The sequence below is a fragment of the Chiloscyllium plagiosum genome, unplaced genomic scaffold (assembly GCF_037043375.1).
Source record: "Chiloscyllium plagiosum isolate Xiang-an unplaced genomic scaffold, Cpla_swu_hap1 HiC_scaffold_3, whole genome shotgun sequence".
NCBI classification, from domain to species: domain Eukaryota; kingdom Metazoa; phylum Chordata; class Chondrichthyes; order Orectolobiformes; family Hemiscylliidae; genus Chiloscyllium; species Chiloscyllium plagiosum.
In genome coordinates this window covers 157,690,055-157,702,866 of record NW_028270141.1, presented here as the reverse complement: position 1 = coordinate 157,702,866, position 12,812 = coordinate 157,690,055, and the positions used below count along the sequence as shown (strand labels likewise).

The following is a 12,812-nucleotide window of genomic DNA, read 5'->3' as shown; positions in this document are numbered from 1 at the left end:
TGATTGGTGCGGGTGTCTCGGAGATGTTCCCTAAAGCGCTCTGCTAGGAGGCGCCCAGTCTCCCCAATGTAGAGGAGACCGCATCGGGAGCAACGGATACAATAGATGATATTAGTGGATGTGCAGGTAAAACTGATGGATGTGGAAAGCTCCTTTGGGGCCTTGGATAGAGGTGAGGGAGGAGGTGTGGGCGCAGGTTTTACAGTTCCTGCGGTGCCAGGATGGGAGGGTGGGTCGTAGGGGGGCGTGGACCTGACCAGGTAGTCAGGGAGGGAACGGTCTTTGCGGAAGGCGGAGAGGGGTGGGGAGGGAAATATATCCCTGGTGGTGGGGTCTGTTTGGAGGTGGCGGAAATGTCGGCGGATGATTTGGTTTATGCGAAGGTTGGTAGGGTGGAAGGTGAGCACCAGGGGCGTTCTGTCCTTGTTGCGGTTGGAGGGGTTGGGTCTGAGGGCGGAGGTGCAGGATGTGGATGAGATGCGTTGGAGGGCATCTTTAACCACGTGGGAAGGGAAATTGCGGTCTCTAAAGAAGGAGGCCATCTGGTGTGTTCTATGGTGGAACCGCTCCTCCTGGGAGCAGATACGGCGGAGGCGGAGGAATTGGGAATACGGGATGGCATTTTTGCAAGAGGTAGGGTGGGAAGAGGTGTAAACCAGGTAGCTGTGGGAGTCGGTGGGTTTGTAGAAGATGTCAGTGTCAAGTCGGTCGTCACTGATGGAGATGGAGAGGTCCAGGAAGGGGAGGGAGGTGTCAGAGATGGTCCAGGTAAATTTAAGGTCAGGGTGGAATGTGTTGGTGAAGTTGATGAATTGCTCAACCTCCTCGCGGGAGCACGAGGTGGCGCCAATGCAGTCATCAATGTAGCGGAGGAAGAGGTGGGGAGTGGTGCCGGTGTAATTACGGAAGATCAACTGCTCTACGTAGCCAACAAAGAGACAGGCATAGCTGGGGCCCATACGTGTGCCCATGGCCACCCCTTTGGTCTGGAGGAAGTGGGAGGATTCAAATGAGAAATTGTTAAGGGTGAGGACCAGTTCGGCCAAACGAATGAGAATGTCGGTGGAGGGGTACTTTTGGGAACGTCTGGAGAGGAAAAAACGGAGGGCTTGGAGGCCCTGGTCATGGCGGATGGAGGTGTAGAGGGATTGGATATCCATGGTGAAGGATGAATGTCAGGGATATTGAGCTCTGGAATGCCTGACTCAGTGAGAGGCAGTGCTATTGTCAAAGACTATACATTTGTAAATAAAGGGTGACTGGTGATGGGATGCCAGCCTCTGAAGAGTTATTTGGCTAATTATACAGAAGAAAGCAAACCTAGCTTTACATTTTTAATTGCAGTCAGAGGGTCTTAACACAAATATTAAAATAAAGATTCAACTTTTTCCCAGCAACATCAGTTTCAGAGGTACCAGACAGAGAAATTATATTCCTATCTTAAGTTTTGAACTGACTCCTGTCAATTTCTGTTTCATGAACAGTAGGAATAAATTTACAAGTCCTCTGAAAGTCTGATGGCATGAACTTTTCACAAGTCTGATGTCTAAACTTTTTCAATTCTAACAATCTAAACATTTCTATCCCACAACTCCCCTGGCTTGGAATTTTAACAAACCAGAAAACAAATACTGATGCAATGCTGATTTCCTCTGGAATTGTCTGCCTCACATTGAGAATAACCTTGATCATGTTGTGTGGCACTTTCACCATGGTAAATGGGGCAGACTTTGAACCAGATAGATCTAGCAACTCAAGACTTGGCATCCATGAGGTGCTATGGGCCATGAACAGCAGCAAAACTGTGCTCTAACACAATCTGCAATATCACCAGCATATTCCCCACTCAGCATTATCAGCAGGCCAAGAGATCAACCCTGATTTAATAGAGAGTGCAGGAGGGCATGCCAGGAGCAGTTAGAGGGCATAGAATCTGTTCTGCTATAATGCGATAGTTCTGTTCTCGTGCGATCCTGCATTATAAGAAAATTGTGTAAGATCAGCAACATTTAAAACAATGGGGCTGGACTTCTGCTACAGCCAATACAGGTAAGGAAAGTTCACATTCTACAAATAATGGTCTAAATTCTTCAATCGCATTATAGCCAATTCCCATTGAAAAAACATGTGTTATAGCAGAACCAACTGTACCTAAACATTAGGTGTCAAACTGGTGAAGCTACCAAACAAGACTACTTGCACAGCAAAAAAGCATAAGCTGCAAGTGATTCCACGTCCAATGAATGAGATCTAAGCTTTGCAGTCCTGTCACATCCAATTGTGAATAGCAGTGGACAATTAAACAAATCATTGGAGAAGGATGCTCCAAAAAAATCCTCATTTTCAGTTATGGAAGAGCCCAAAACATCAAACCCAAAAGGATGTGGAGCTTTGGAGAGGGTGCAGAGAAGGTTTACGAGGATGTTGCCTGGTATGGAAGGTGCTAGCTATGAAGAGAGGTTGAGTAGGTTAGGTTTATTTTCACTAGAAAAAAGGAGATTGAGGGGGTACCTGATTGAGGTTTACAAAATCATGAAGGGTATACACAGGGTGGATAGAGACAAGGATTCAATAACAAGAGGTCATGCTTTCAAGGTGAGAGGTGGAAAGTTTAAGGGGGATACACGCAGCAAGTACTTCACACAGAGGGTGGTGGGCTTTTGGAACGCGTTGCCAGCAGAGGTGGTAGAGGCAGGCACAGTAGATTAATTTAAGATGCGTCTGGGCAGATGCATGAGTAGGTGGGGAGCAGAGGGATACAAATGCTTAGGAATTGACCGACAAGTTTAGACAGTACATTTGGATCGGCTCAGGCTTGGAGGGCCGATGGGCCTGTTCCTGGGCTGTAAATTTTCTTTGTTCTTTGTCCTAGCAGTGCAAAATACAAGGCTGAGCATTTGCAGCAATCTTCAGTCAGGAATGCAAGTAAATAATTCATCACAGCCTTTTACATGATTTTCTTATAATGCGGGATTACATGGGAATGGAACTATTGCATTATATCAGAACAGACTATATGCCTTCTTACTGCTCCTGGCATGCCCTCCTGTACTCTCCATTAAATCAGGATTGATCTCCTGGCTTACTGGTAATGTTGAGTGGGGGATATGCCTTTGAGGTTGCAGATTGTGTTGTTCATGGACCCAGCATCACAGATACCAGTCTTCAGTCAATTTGGTTCACTCCACATGATATTAAGAAATGGTTTGAGGCACTGGATATTGCAAAAGCTACATACCCTGACAATATTCTGGCAATAGGACTGAAGCCTTGTGCTCCAGAACTTGCCGCTCCCCTAGTCAAGCTGCTCCAGTACAGTTAGAACACTGGCATCTACCTGACAATGTGGAAACTTGCCCAGGTATGTACTGTATGCAAAACGTAGGATAAATCCAATCAGGCAAATTCTCGCCTCATCAATCTACTCTCGATCATTAGTAATGTGACGATGCTGTGGTTTTAAGAGGCTATTTTGTCCTTTTTTTTTCAAAGAGAGATTTTAAGACAAAGGTATTGAGCTGCCTAGTTAGAAAGCCAGTAAACAGCTTGTGAAGGTCTTGGGATTTTTTTCAAATTTGGAACAATAGAAGCAGCCTGGATGGATATGGCCAGCTTTCACAGATCAGGATTTCTAGCTGCTAGTTTTTGGTTTTTTTAGCTTTGAGATTTAGCATCAGTTCCTGCTGGAGGCTCAACAGGGTTAAAAGCTGCAGTAAAGGTCTCTGAGTTTTCATTTGATATTTTTTCCTGTCTCTCTGCTGCTGGATTGCAGGAAAGAAAATCAGATTTCCAACTTTGGATTTTTGCCAACAGATGTGTTTATGGGATGTCACTATATCAGAACAGTTAATTAATAATAGTTACTGTATATATTATTATGTTGTTTTTCAATAGTTAAGGTATTTAAAATTCCTTTGCCTGGCATTTATGTGGCATAAATGTTTGTTGCCACTTGTCACCCCAAGTATCAATATTGTCGCGACCTTGTTGCATTTGAACATGGACAGTGCTTAAATAAATTCTGTTATGCTTAACACCGAGTAGTTTGACCATCTGGAACCCAGTACTTTACATTTGCCTTTAAAATAAGAAAATGTGAGTGACTAGGCTACCTTCTTAAAATAATTTGAAAGGGTCTGGTCTGGTCCAAAACAAAATGATGTATTAGTTACTCTTGTCCTTCTCGGTGGAAGTGGCCGTGGGTTTGAAAGAAGCTGTCTTAGGATCTTGGTGAATTACTGCAGTGCATTTTGTGGATAGCACACACTGCTGCTATTGAGTGTTGGTGGTGGTGGAGGGTGTGGATGCTTATGGATGTAGTACCAATCAAGTGGGTTGCTTTGTCCTGGATGGTGTCAAGCTTCTCGAGTGTTGTTGGAGCTGCACCCATCCAGATAAGTGGGGAGTATTCCATCATACTTCTGATGGCGGACAGACTCTGGGGAGTCAGGAGGGTAAAAACAAGCCAGATTCTAGATTAGAGTGGTGCTGGATTTTCCTGGTCCTCAGATGCTGCCTGAACTGCTGTGCTTTTCCAGCACCACTCTAATCTAGAGAGTCAGGAGGTGAGTTACTCACCACAGTATTCCTAGCCTCTGATCTGCTCTTGTAGCCATTGTGTTTATATGACGAGTACAGTTGAGTTTCTGATCAATGGTAATCCCAAAGATGTTGATAGTGGGGATTCAATAAAGGTAACACCATCGAATGTTAAAGAGGCAACGATTAAATTGTCTCTCACTGGAGATAGTCATTGCCTGGCATTTATGTGGCATAAATGTTTGTTGCCACTTGTCACCCCAAGCCTCAATATTGTCCAGACTTTGTTGCATTTGAACATGGGCAGCTTAGATGCTGGAAAAGCTTTGCAGAGTGAGGAGGTGAGATATTCATAGCAGTATTCCAAGCCTCATACTTGCTCTTGGAGCGACTGTCTTTATGTAGTCGCAAATGGTGCTGAACAGTGTAATTTTTGGCAAACATCCTCACTTCTGACCTTAGGATGGAAGGAAGGTCATTGATGAAGCAGCTGCAGATGGCTGAACCTCATACAGTATCTTGAGGAAGTCCTACAGATATTTCCTGGAGCTGAGATGATTGATTTCCAACTACCACAACAATCTTCCTATGTGTCAGGTACGACTCCAAACAGTGGCGAGTTTGTTCACTGATATCCATTTGTTCCAGTTTTGGTAGGACTCCTTGATGCCAGATTCGGTCGACTGCCAGACTTCATGTCAAGGGTTGTCACTCTCATCTCACCTCTAGAATTCAGCTCTTTTGTCCATGTTTGAACAAAGGCTGTAATGAGGTCAGGAGTTGAGTGGCCCTGGTGGAACCCAAACTGGGCATCACTGAGCAGATTATTGCTGAGCAGATGCTGCTTGACTATTGATGACACCTTCCATCACTTTACTAATGATGAAGAGTAGACTGATGGGGAAAGAATTGGCTGGCATGGACTTGTCCTGCTTTTTGTATACAGGACATACCTGCGCAATTTGCTACATTGTTGGGTAAATGCCAGCATTGTAACTGTACTGGAACAGCTTTGCTAGGGAGCACAAGTGTTCAGTACTATTGCCGCAATGTTTTCAGGACCCATTGCCTTTACAGTATCGAGTGCTTCCAACTGTTTCTTGATATCACCAGGAGTGAAATGAATTGGCTGAACTCTGGTATCTACAATTCTATGGACCACAGGAGGAGGCCGAGATGGTTCATCCACTAGGCACGAAGCAGGCAGTCCAAGAAAAATTATCATGCTGGGGAAAGAGAAAGGATGCAGCATATGTTTTTTCTTATTCACTCATGGGAGGTATGCCTCACTGGCCGACCAGCATTTATTACCCATCCCCAATCTCTAGTTGCCAGTCAGAAGGTGCTTTCTTGAATCTCTGTAGTCCATGTGCTGTAGTTGATCCACAATGCCCTTGTAGAGGGAATTCCAGAATTTTGACCTAGCATCAGTGAAGGAACAACGATATATTTTCAAAGATGGTGAGTGGCTTGTAGGGGAACTCACCGGTAGTAGTCTTCCCGTGTATTTACTGTCCGTGTCTTTCTTGATGGAAGTAATTTTGGACTTGAAGGGCATGGTCTAAGGATCTTTGGTGAATTTCTGCAGTGCATTTTATGGATAGCACACACTGCTACAACTGAATGCCAATGATGAAGGGAGTGGATGCTTGTGGATGTCATACCAATGAAGCAGGCTGTTTTTTTGTCCTGAATGGTGTCAGGTTTCTTGAGTGTTATTGGATCGTCAACTATGTACTCTGTCAAGCTCCTAAAAATATTATGCATTTTAAATGATTGCGTTTCATTCTTCTTGTTACAATGAGTACAAGCACAACTTATTCAACATCTCCCTGTAAGAGACTGGGAAGCATATATTCACGGTGCATCACTGTGAAGTAGATTTGGAGGGCTGTGCAGGGAGTTGAAAAATCATACTCCACTCAAGCAGAGTCAGCAAGTCTCCATGAAAGGGAAATCATGTCTGACTATATTATTAGAGGAAATTTTCACCAGAGTGGATAGAGAGGATACCTCACAGAAGGTCAAGTCATAAGAGCCTATGTGTCTGAGATAGTATATTGGCATAGGTAGAGAATTGGCTAACGGGCAGGGACCAGCAAGTGGGGATAATGGGTTCTTTTCCAGGTTGCCACTCTGTAACCAGTGGAGTTCCACTGGGATCAGTGGTGGGACTGCAACTATTTAAATATACATCACACTTGGAGGAAGGAAGCAAATGTACTTTAGCTAAATTTGCAGATGACACAAAAATAGGTGGAAAAGGAAGTTGTGAGAGCGATATAAACAGTTTACAGAAAAATATTGATCAGTTATGTAGTAAAAAAGTTAACAAATGTGGAAAATGAAGTTATTTATTTTGTAAGGGAGAACTGGAGATTAAAGAATTATTTAAGTGGAGAAAAGATGCAGAAAGCTACAACACAAATGGACTTGGGGGGCTTGTGCATGAAACACAGAAAGGTACCACACAGGTGCAGCAGGTAATCAGGAAAGCTAATGCAATGTTGGATCTTATTTCATGGAGTATAAGAGTAGGGAAGTCTTACTGCAACTGTACAAGGTGCTGGTGAGATCACATCTTGACTACTGTGTGCTGTATTGGTCCCCTTACTTATGGAAAGATATCATTGCATTGAAAGAAGTCCAGAGACTAGGATGATTCCCGATGTGGAGAGATTATCTTAGGAAGAAAGGCTAAACAGATTGGAACACTAATTATTGGGATATAGAAGAATGTGAGATGATCTCATATAGGATTCTTAAGGGTCTTGATACAGTAAATGCAGAAATGATGTTTCCCATCAATGGGAGAGTCTAGGATTAGAGGGCATAATCTCAGAATAAAGGGCACCAATTTAAGATTGAAATGAGGAGGAATTTTTTTCTTTGAAAGCTGTGGGGCTAGAATCCCTGCATATATTTAAATGTGAGTTAGATACATTCTCGATCAATAGCCATGGGGAAAGGGCTGGAAAGTGGACGTGAGTCCTGTTAGTTTCACCATGGCCCTCTGATTGGCAATGCAGACTCAAGGAGCTGAATGCCTTGCTCCTGAACCTACTTCTGAAGGCCATATGGCCTAAGCTAGCAACACTGTGAAGCACACTCAGAGGCATATCTGCTAACACAGGCAGGACATAAAAACTGAATAGTAATCCAGATGACCAAGCTATTGTTATAGAGTTATACAGCACAGAAACAGACCCTTCAGTCCAACCAGTCCATGCCGACCATAATCCCAAACTAAACTAGTCCCACCTGCCTGCACTTGGTCCAAATCCCTCCAAACCTTTCTTATTCATGTACTTATCCAAAAGTCTTTTAAATGTTGTAACTGTGCCTGCATGCACCACTTGCTCTGAAAGTTCATTCCACACATGAACCACTCTCTGTGTAAAAAATTACCCCTCAGGTCTTTAAATCTTTCAACCCTTTTACCTCAAAAATATGCCCACTAGTCTTGAAATCCCCCATCCTAGAGAAAAGACACTGGCTATTCACCTTATGTATATCCCTCATGTTTTATTAACCTGTACAAGGTCACTTCTCAAACTCCTATGCTCCAGTGAAAAAAGTCCCAGCCTATTCAGCCTCTCCTTATAACTCAAATCCTGTCCTGGAGAAATTGGTTCAAGTTAGAGTTTTAGAGATGTACAGTATGAAACAGACCCTTTGGTCAAACTCGTCCATGCCGACCAGATATCCCAACCCAATCTAGTCCCATCTTCCAGCACCCGGCCCATATCCCTCCAAACCCTTTCTATTCATACCCATCCAGATGCCTTTCAAATGTTGCAATTGTAATAGCCTCCATCACTTCCTCTGGCAGCCCATTTCACACACACACCGCCCTCTGCGTGAAAACATTGCCCCTTAGGTCTCTGTTATACCTTTTCCCTCTCACCATAAACCAATGTCCTCTGGTTCTGGACTCCTTGTCTATTTACCCTATCCATGCCCCTCATGATTTTATAAATCTCTATAAAGTCACCCCTCAGCCTGAGACACTTCAGGGCAAACAGCCCTAGCAGATTCAACCTCTCTATAGCTCAAATTATCCAACTCTGACAACATTCTTGTAAATCTTTTCTGATCCTTTTCAAGTTTCACAACATCCTTCCAATAGGAAGGAGACCAGAACTGCACACAATATTCCAAAAGTGCCCTAACTAATGTTCTGTACAGCTGCAACATGACCCCCCCCCAACTCCTGTACTCAATACTCTGACCAATAAAGGAAAGTATACCAAACGCCTTCTTCACTATCCTATCTACCTGTGACTTTACTTTCAAGGAGTTATGAACCTGCACTCCAAGGGCTCTGTGTTCAGCAACACTCCCTAGGATCTTACTATTAAGTGTATAAGTCCTACTAAGGTTTGCTTTCCCAAAATGCAGCACCTCACATTTATCGAAATTGAATTCTAACTGCCACTCCTCAGCCAATTGGCTCATCTGATCAAGATCCCGTTGTAATCCGAGGTAACCTTCTTCGGTGTCCACTATACCTCCAATTTTGGTGTCAATCAATAAACACATCGACCTGGACCCAATATACCGACCACTGCAACGGACAGCTGGAACTGACAATCGGAAGTGGCAGATTCAAACCACTATAAATGCCGGAGGAAATATCACAGAAGCGCTTCACATGAGGCTCCCAAGCACCTAGACAGGGGACGAAACGTCTGCAACACAAATTCCCAGCTCGGCGAACAGAACCACAACAACGAGCACCCGAGCTACAAATCTTCTCACAAACTTTGATCATCTGCAAATTTACTAACTATACCTCTTAAGATCACAGCCAAATCATTTATATAAATGATGAAAATAATCTGGGATATACAGCTAACCTAATGGCTATATAACCATGTGGTTCACTAATATCTTTAGGAAAGGATATCTATTATCTTAACTATAGATACTAGAGATTTGAAATAAACAAAAACAGAGATTGCTGAAGAAATTTAGAAGTTCTGGCAGCAATTGTGGTGGGAAAACAGACAACATTTTGAACCTAGTGACCCCTATTCATCTTAATCCGTCATCTTCACGTTAGATGGTAGATGTGACTCCAAAACCACAACAATGTGGAGGACTTGCAATTTGCCAATGGACAATTTGGCATGGGCAACAAATACTGGTCTAGCCAATCATGCCCATATCCTACAACTGAATAAATAGTGGTCTGAACTGTTAGGCATTTTGTATTTCTGCAGCCAGATGTAATTCAGTCCAGATTTAGGTCATACAATCCATCCTTATTTTGGCATGTGACGTTTATGTGAAGACTATTTTCCCCGGAACAATTTGCAATGTAAATGTCGGCAGATTTATGATTAAAAAAACTTTTCAAGAAAGATCTATGTTCTATGTACTCTATTACACAGTACAGACATAGAGCAATTTGAATGTAAAGAGGCAGATACTGGGGAAGGGACCATGCTGGAGGCGGGACTAGTGCACGTTGTGACGCGTGGGGCAGACGTGCCTGCAGGCCCCGCCCTACGGCCCAGCGGAAGTCTGGAGTGTGGGAATTTGTGGTGACATCAGGCTCGCTTGTTGTGAGGACTCCATTAGCGGCGGCTGAAGCGACAACAACAGTAAAAACACCAGGGAGCGGGTTAGAGACAGAAACCGCTGGCACCAGAAAAGGAGTGGCAGATTGAAGGGATGTACCTATGAGGAGAAAGAGGTGGTGGTGGTGGGACGGTTAAACTAAGACTGACCTGAGGGGATTCCAGCGGCGACAGCCAGAGCCCCCCGACGTGGGGGAGACAGAGCTCGCGAGCGGCCGGCGCCAAGAGGCGCAGCCGCGGTCACTGCCAGCGGCGCGAGGCAGGCGGCAGGGAGTAGCCTGAGAAACCCCGCGGCTGGGCGACCGTTAGCAACCCGCTCACGCCCGAACCCAACTGTGGGCCGGAACCAACTGACACCCCTCCCCACCCCCACCCGACTCAACACAGACCTTCCCAACCCCCTCCCCCCAAACAATACCCCCCGACACCCTCCCCCGTCCCCCTCCCCCGACAACCTTCTCCCCTGACATCCCCCCCCCCCCCCGACACCTACGACTCCCCCATCCTTAACGAAACTTTGCGTCGCCCTCATCTCTTCACCCCCTTCTCCCCACCCCCAAATCCGGGCAAATATCCCTCGGTACCTCCTCCACCACCACCACCGGACGTCCATCTCTCTCTCTCTCATCCTCGTCCATCATCCCCGCCGGATACCCATCCCTTTCTCTCGCTTGTCCACCACCGGCCAACTCCCCAGGACTCCAGGAGTCCGCCCTTCCTACCTCCTCCCCCGGGTCGGGAGGAAGAGGAAGCCCCGAGGCCCCTGTGCCGGCGGCTGCTCCTATTAGTACAGAGAGGAAGGTGGAAGGAGAGGGAGGGAGGAAGCACCGAGCCACCACCACCACCAGTAGCAGCACCACCATCACGGCGGCAGCTGCGGCCGGGGACACGCCGTTCACTCTGGCCTCCTCCTCTTCCTCCGACTCGGAGACCGGCGGAGTGTCTCCGCCACCGCGGAAGAAGCAGCGAGCGGCGGAGGGCGAGGGTGAGCCCGGGGCGGCGGCGGCGGCGGCAGCAGCATTCGGAGGAACTTCACTAGGCCCCAGCGGTAACAACCCCCCCGGCAGTTTCAGCGGCCTCCTCCTCCTGGGCGGCACCGGGCGCCAGGCTCCCGGCGTCATGCAGGCCAACGGGAACCAGGCCGGCGGAGGCGAGGTCCCCTCAGTCGGGGCCCAAAACGGAGATGTGACGGGCCGGGATTCGAGCCAAGCCGAGGCCGCCGACGAGCCGACTTCCCACGGTACCGGCGGATTCACTTTCTCCCCGTCTGCCCAGGCCCCGGCCGCTCATTCCAACGGACTGCCCTCGTCGTCTGCTGCTCCTACAATCTCTCTGGCTCCTGGGCCTGGGGGCATTAATCCGGAGCAGAGCTCGCTCAAGAAGAAAAAACGCCTGTCCCAGAGCGACGAGGATGTCATCCGCCTGATCGGACAGCACCTGCACGGCCTGGGCCTGAAGTGAGTGAAACTAGGCCTGGCGTTGTACTCGGGGATGGACATACAAGACATAAAGAAATTTGAGTAATCTTAAACTTGGGGGTGTATCGCGGAGTAATGGGACTATGGTAGGTAGGGAGTGGGTGGTCTGGCGACGGAGCCAAGGGATTTATGCGGGGGGTTGATGGTGCTGGGTTTGATTGCGAGCGGAATACTCTTTATGTAACGTCAGTTGAGGCACTGGATTGAGTCGGGATGTCTGCTGAGGTTGCATAGCATTGTGAACACTCGTTTGAGGGAACTGAATGGAACAGATATTAGTGAGACTTTTGCAGTGTGGATTCATTGAGACATTCAAAGGGCAGTGAATATTATCAACGAAGGCAAGGTATTTATAATTTGAAGAGCGGTGAGGCACTAAACTTTATGGGAGCATTAGGAAGTGTGACCAAAATATTGGTGGATCAAATTATTTTAACGGGTCTTTAAAACCTTTGAGAGCAAACCAGAGTTAACTGTGACGTTTGATATTGAACCTAAGTGGAGTAATGTCAGAAAAAAATGTTGCATGACTTGGAATAAATGTTAGTGAAGACAAAAACAAATGCAGGCAAGAAATGTAAGCATGTAGATAATATACCACACAAAACTATAAAATATACTTATTTTGAATTCAGGGAGCCCTCTGTCTGTTTTAGTGCTGGGTAACCAAATTGACATGTTCCTTGCTGGCCCAGTAGAGCCACAAATTCCGAAGAACCCCACGAAATGCATGGGGTTAGGGAGTAATTAGAGCCTTATTCAACCTGTTTAGCCTTTACTTGTGAGTCAATCCCTCCATTCTAGGGATCAACCGAGTAGAATAAAATAAAAAAAACTCTGGGTGCAGAAGAACTGAAACAAAAACAGGATTTGCTGGCGAAACCCAACAGGTCTGGCAACATTTGTGGAGAGAAAGCAGAATTAACATTTCAAGACCAGTTGCCCTTCAGAATTCCTAGTGATTCTTCTCTGAACTACCTCCATTGAAACGGTATCTTTATTGGGATCAAAATGCTATCAACACTCCACAAAATGCTATCAACCAGCTCCTTTTTCCAACCTCCCTGATTACCTGCTGCACATCTGCTAGCTTTCTGTATTTCAAGCATAAGTATTCACAAGTCTTTGTGTTGCAGTTTCCTGCATCTTTTCTCCATTTAAATAATACCCTATTCTTCTGTTTTTTCTTCCAAATTGAATAACTTAATTT

At 45.8% G+C, this 12,812-nt stretch overlaps 1 protein-coding gene across 3 annotated transcripts in view; it reads left to right on the top strand.

Moving 5' to 3' along the window:
• The first annotated feature begins 10,635 nt into the window (after positions 1-10,635).
• wdr26a (WD repeat domain 26a) overlaps positions 10,636-12,812 on the top strand; it is a 100,769-nt gene continuing 98,592 nt past the window's right edge. For all 3 annotated transcript variants that reach the window (XM_043687373.2, XM_087984681.1, XM_043687374.2), the window contains exon 1: positions 10,636-11,581. In XM_043687373.2, coding sequence (XP_043543308.1) covers positions 11,244-11,581 — 338 coding nt within the window. In that variant the 5' untranslated portion in view covers positions 10,636-11,243. The remainder of the gene's footprint in view (positions 11,582-12,812) is intronic.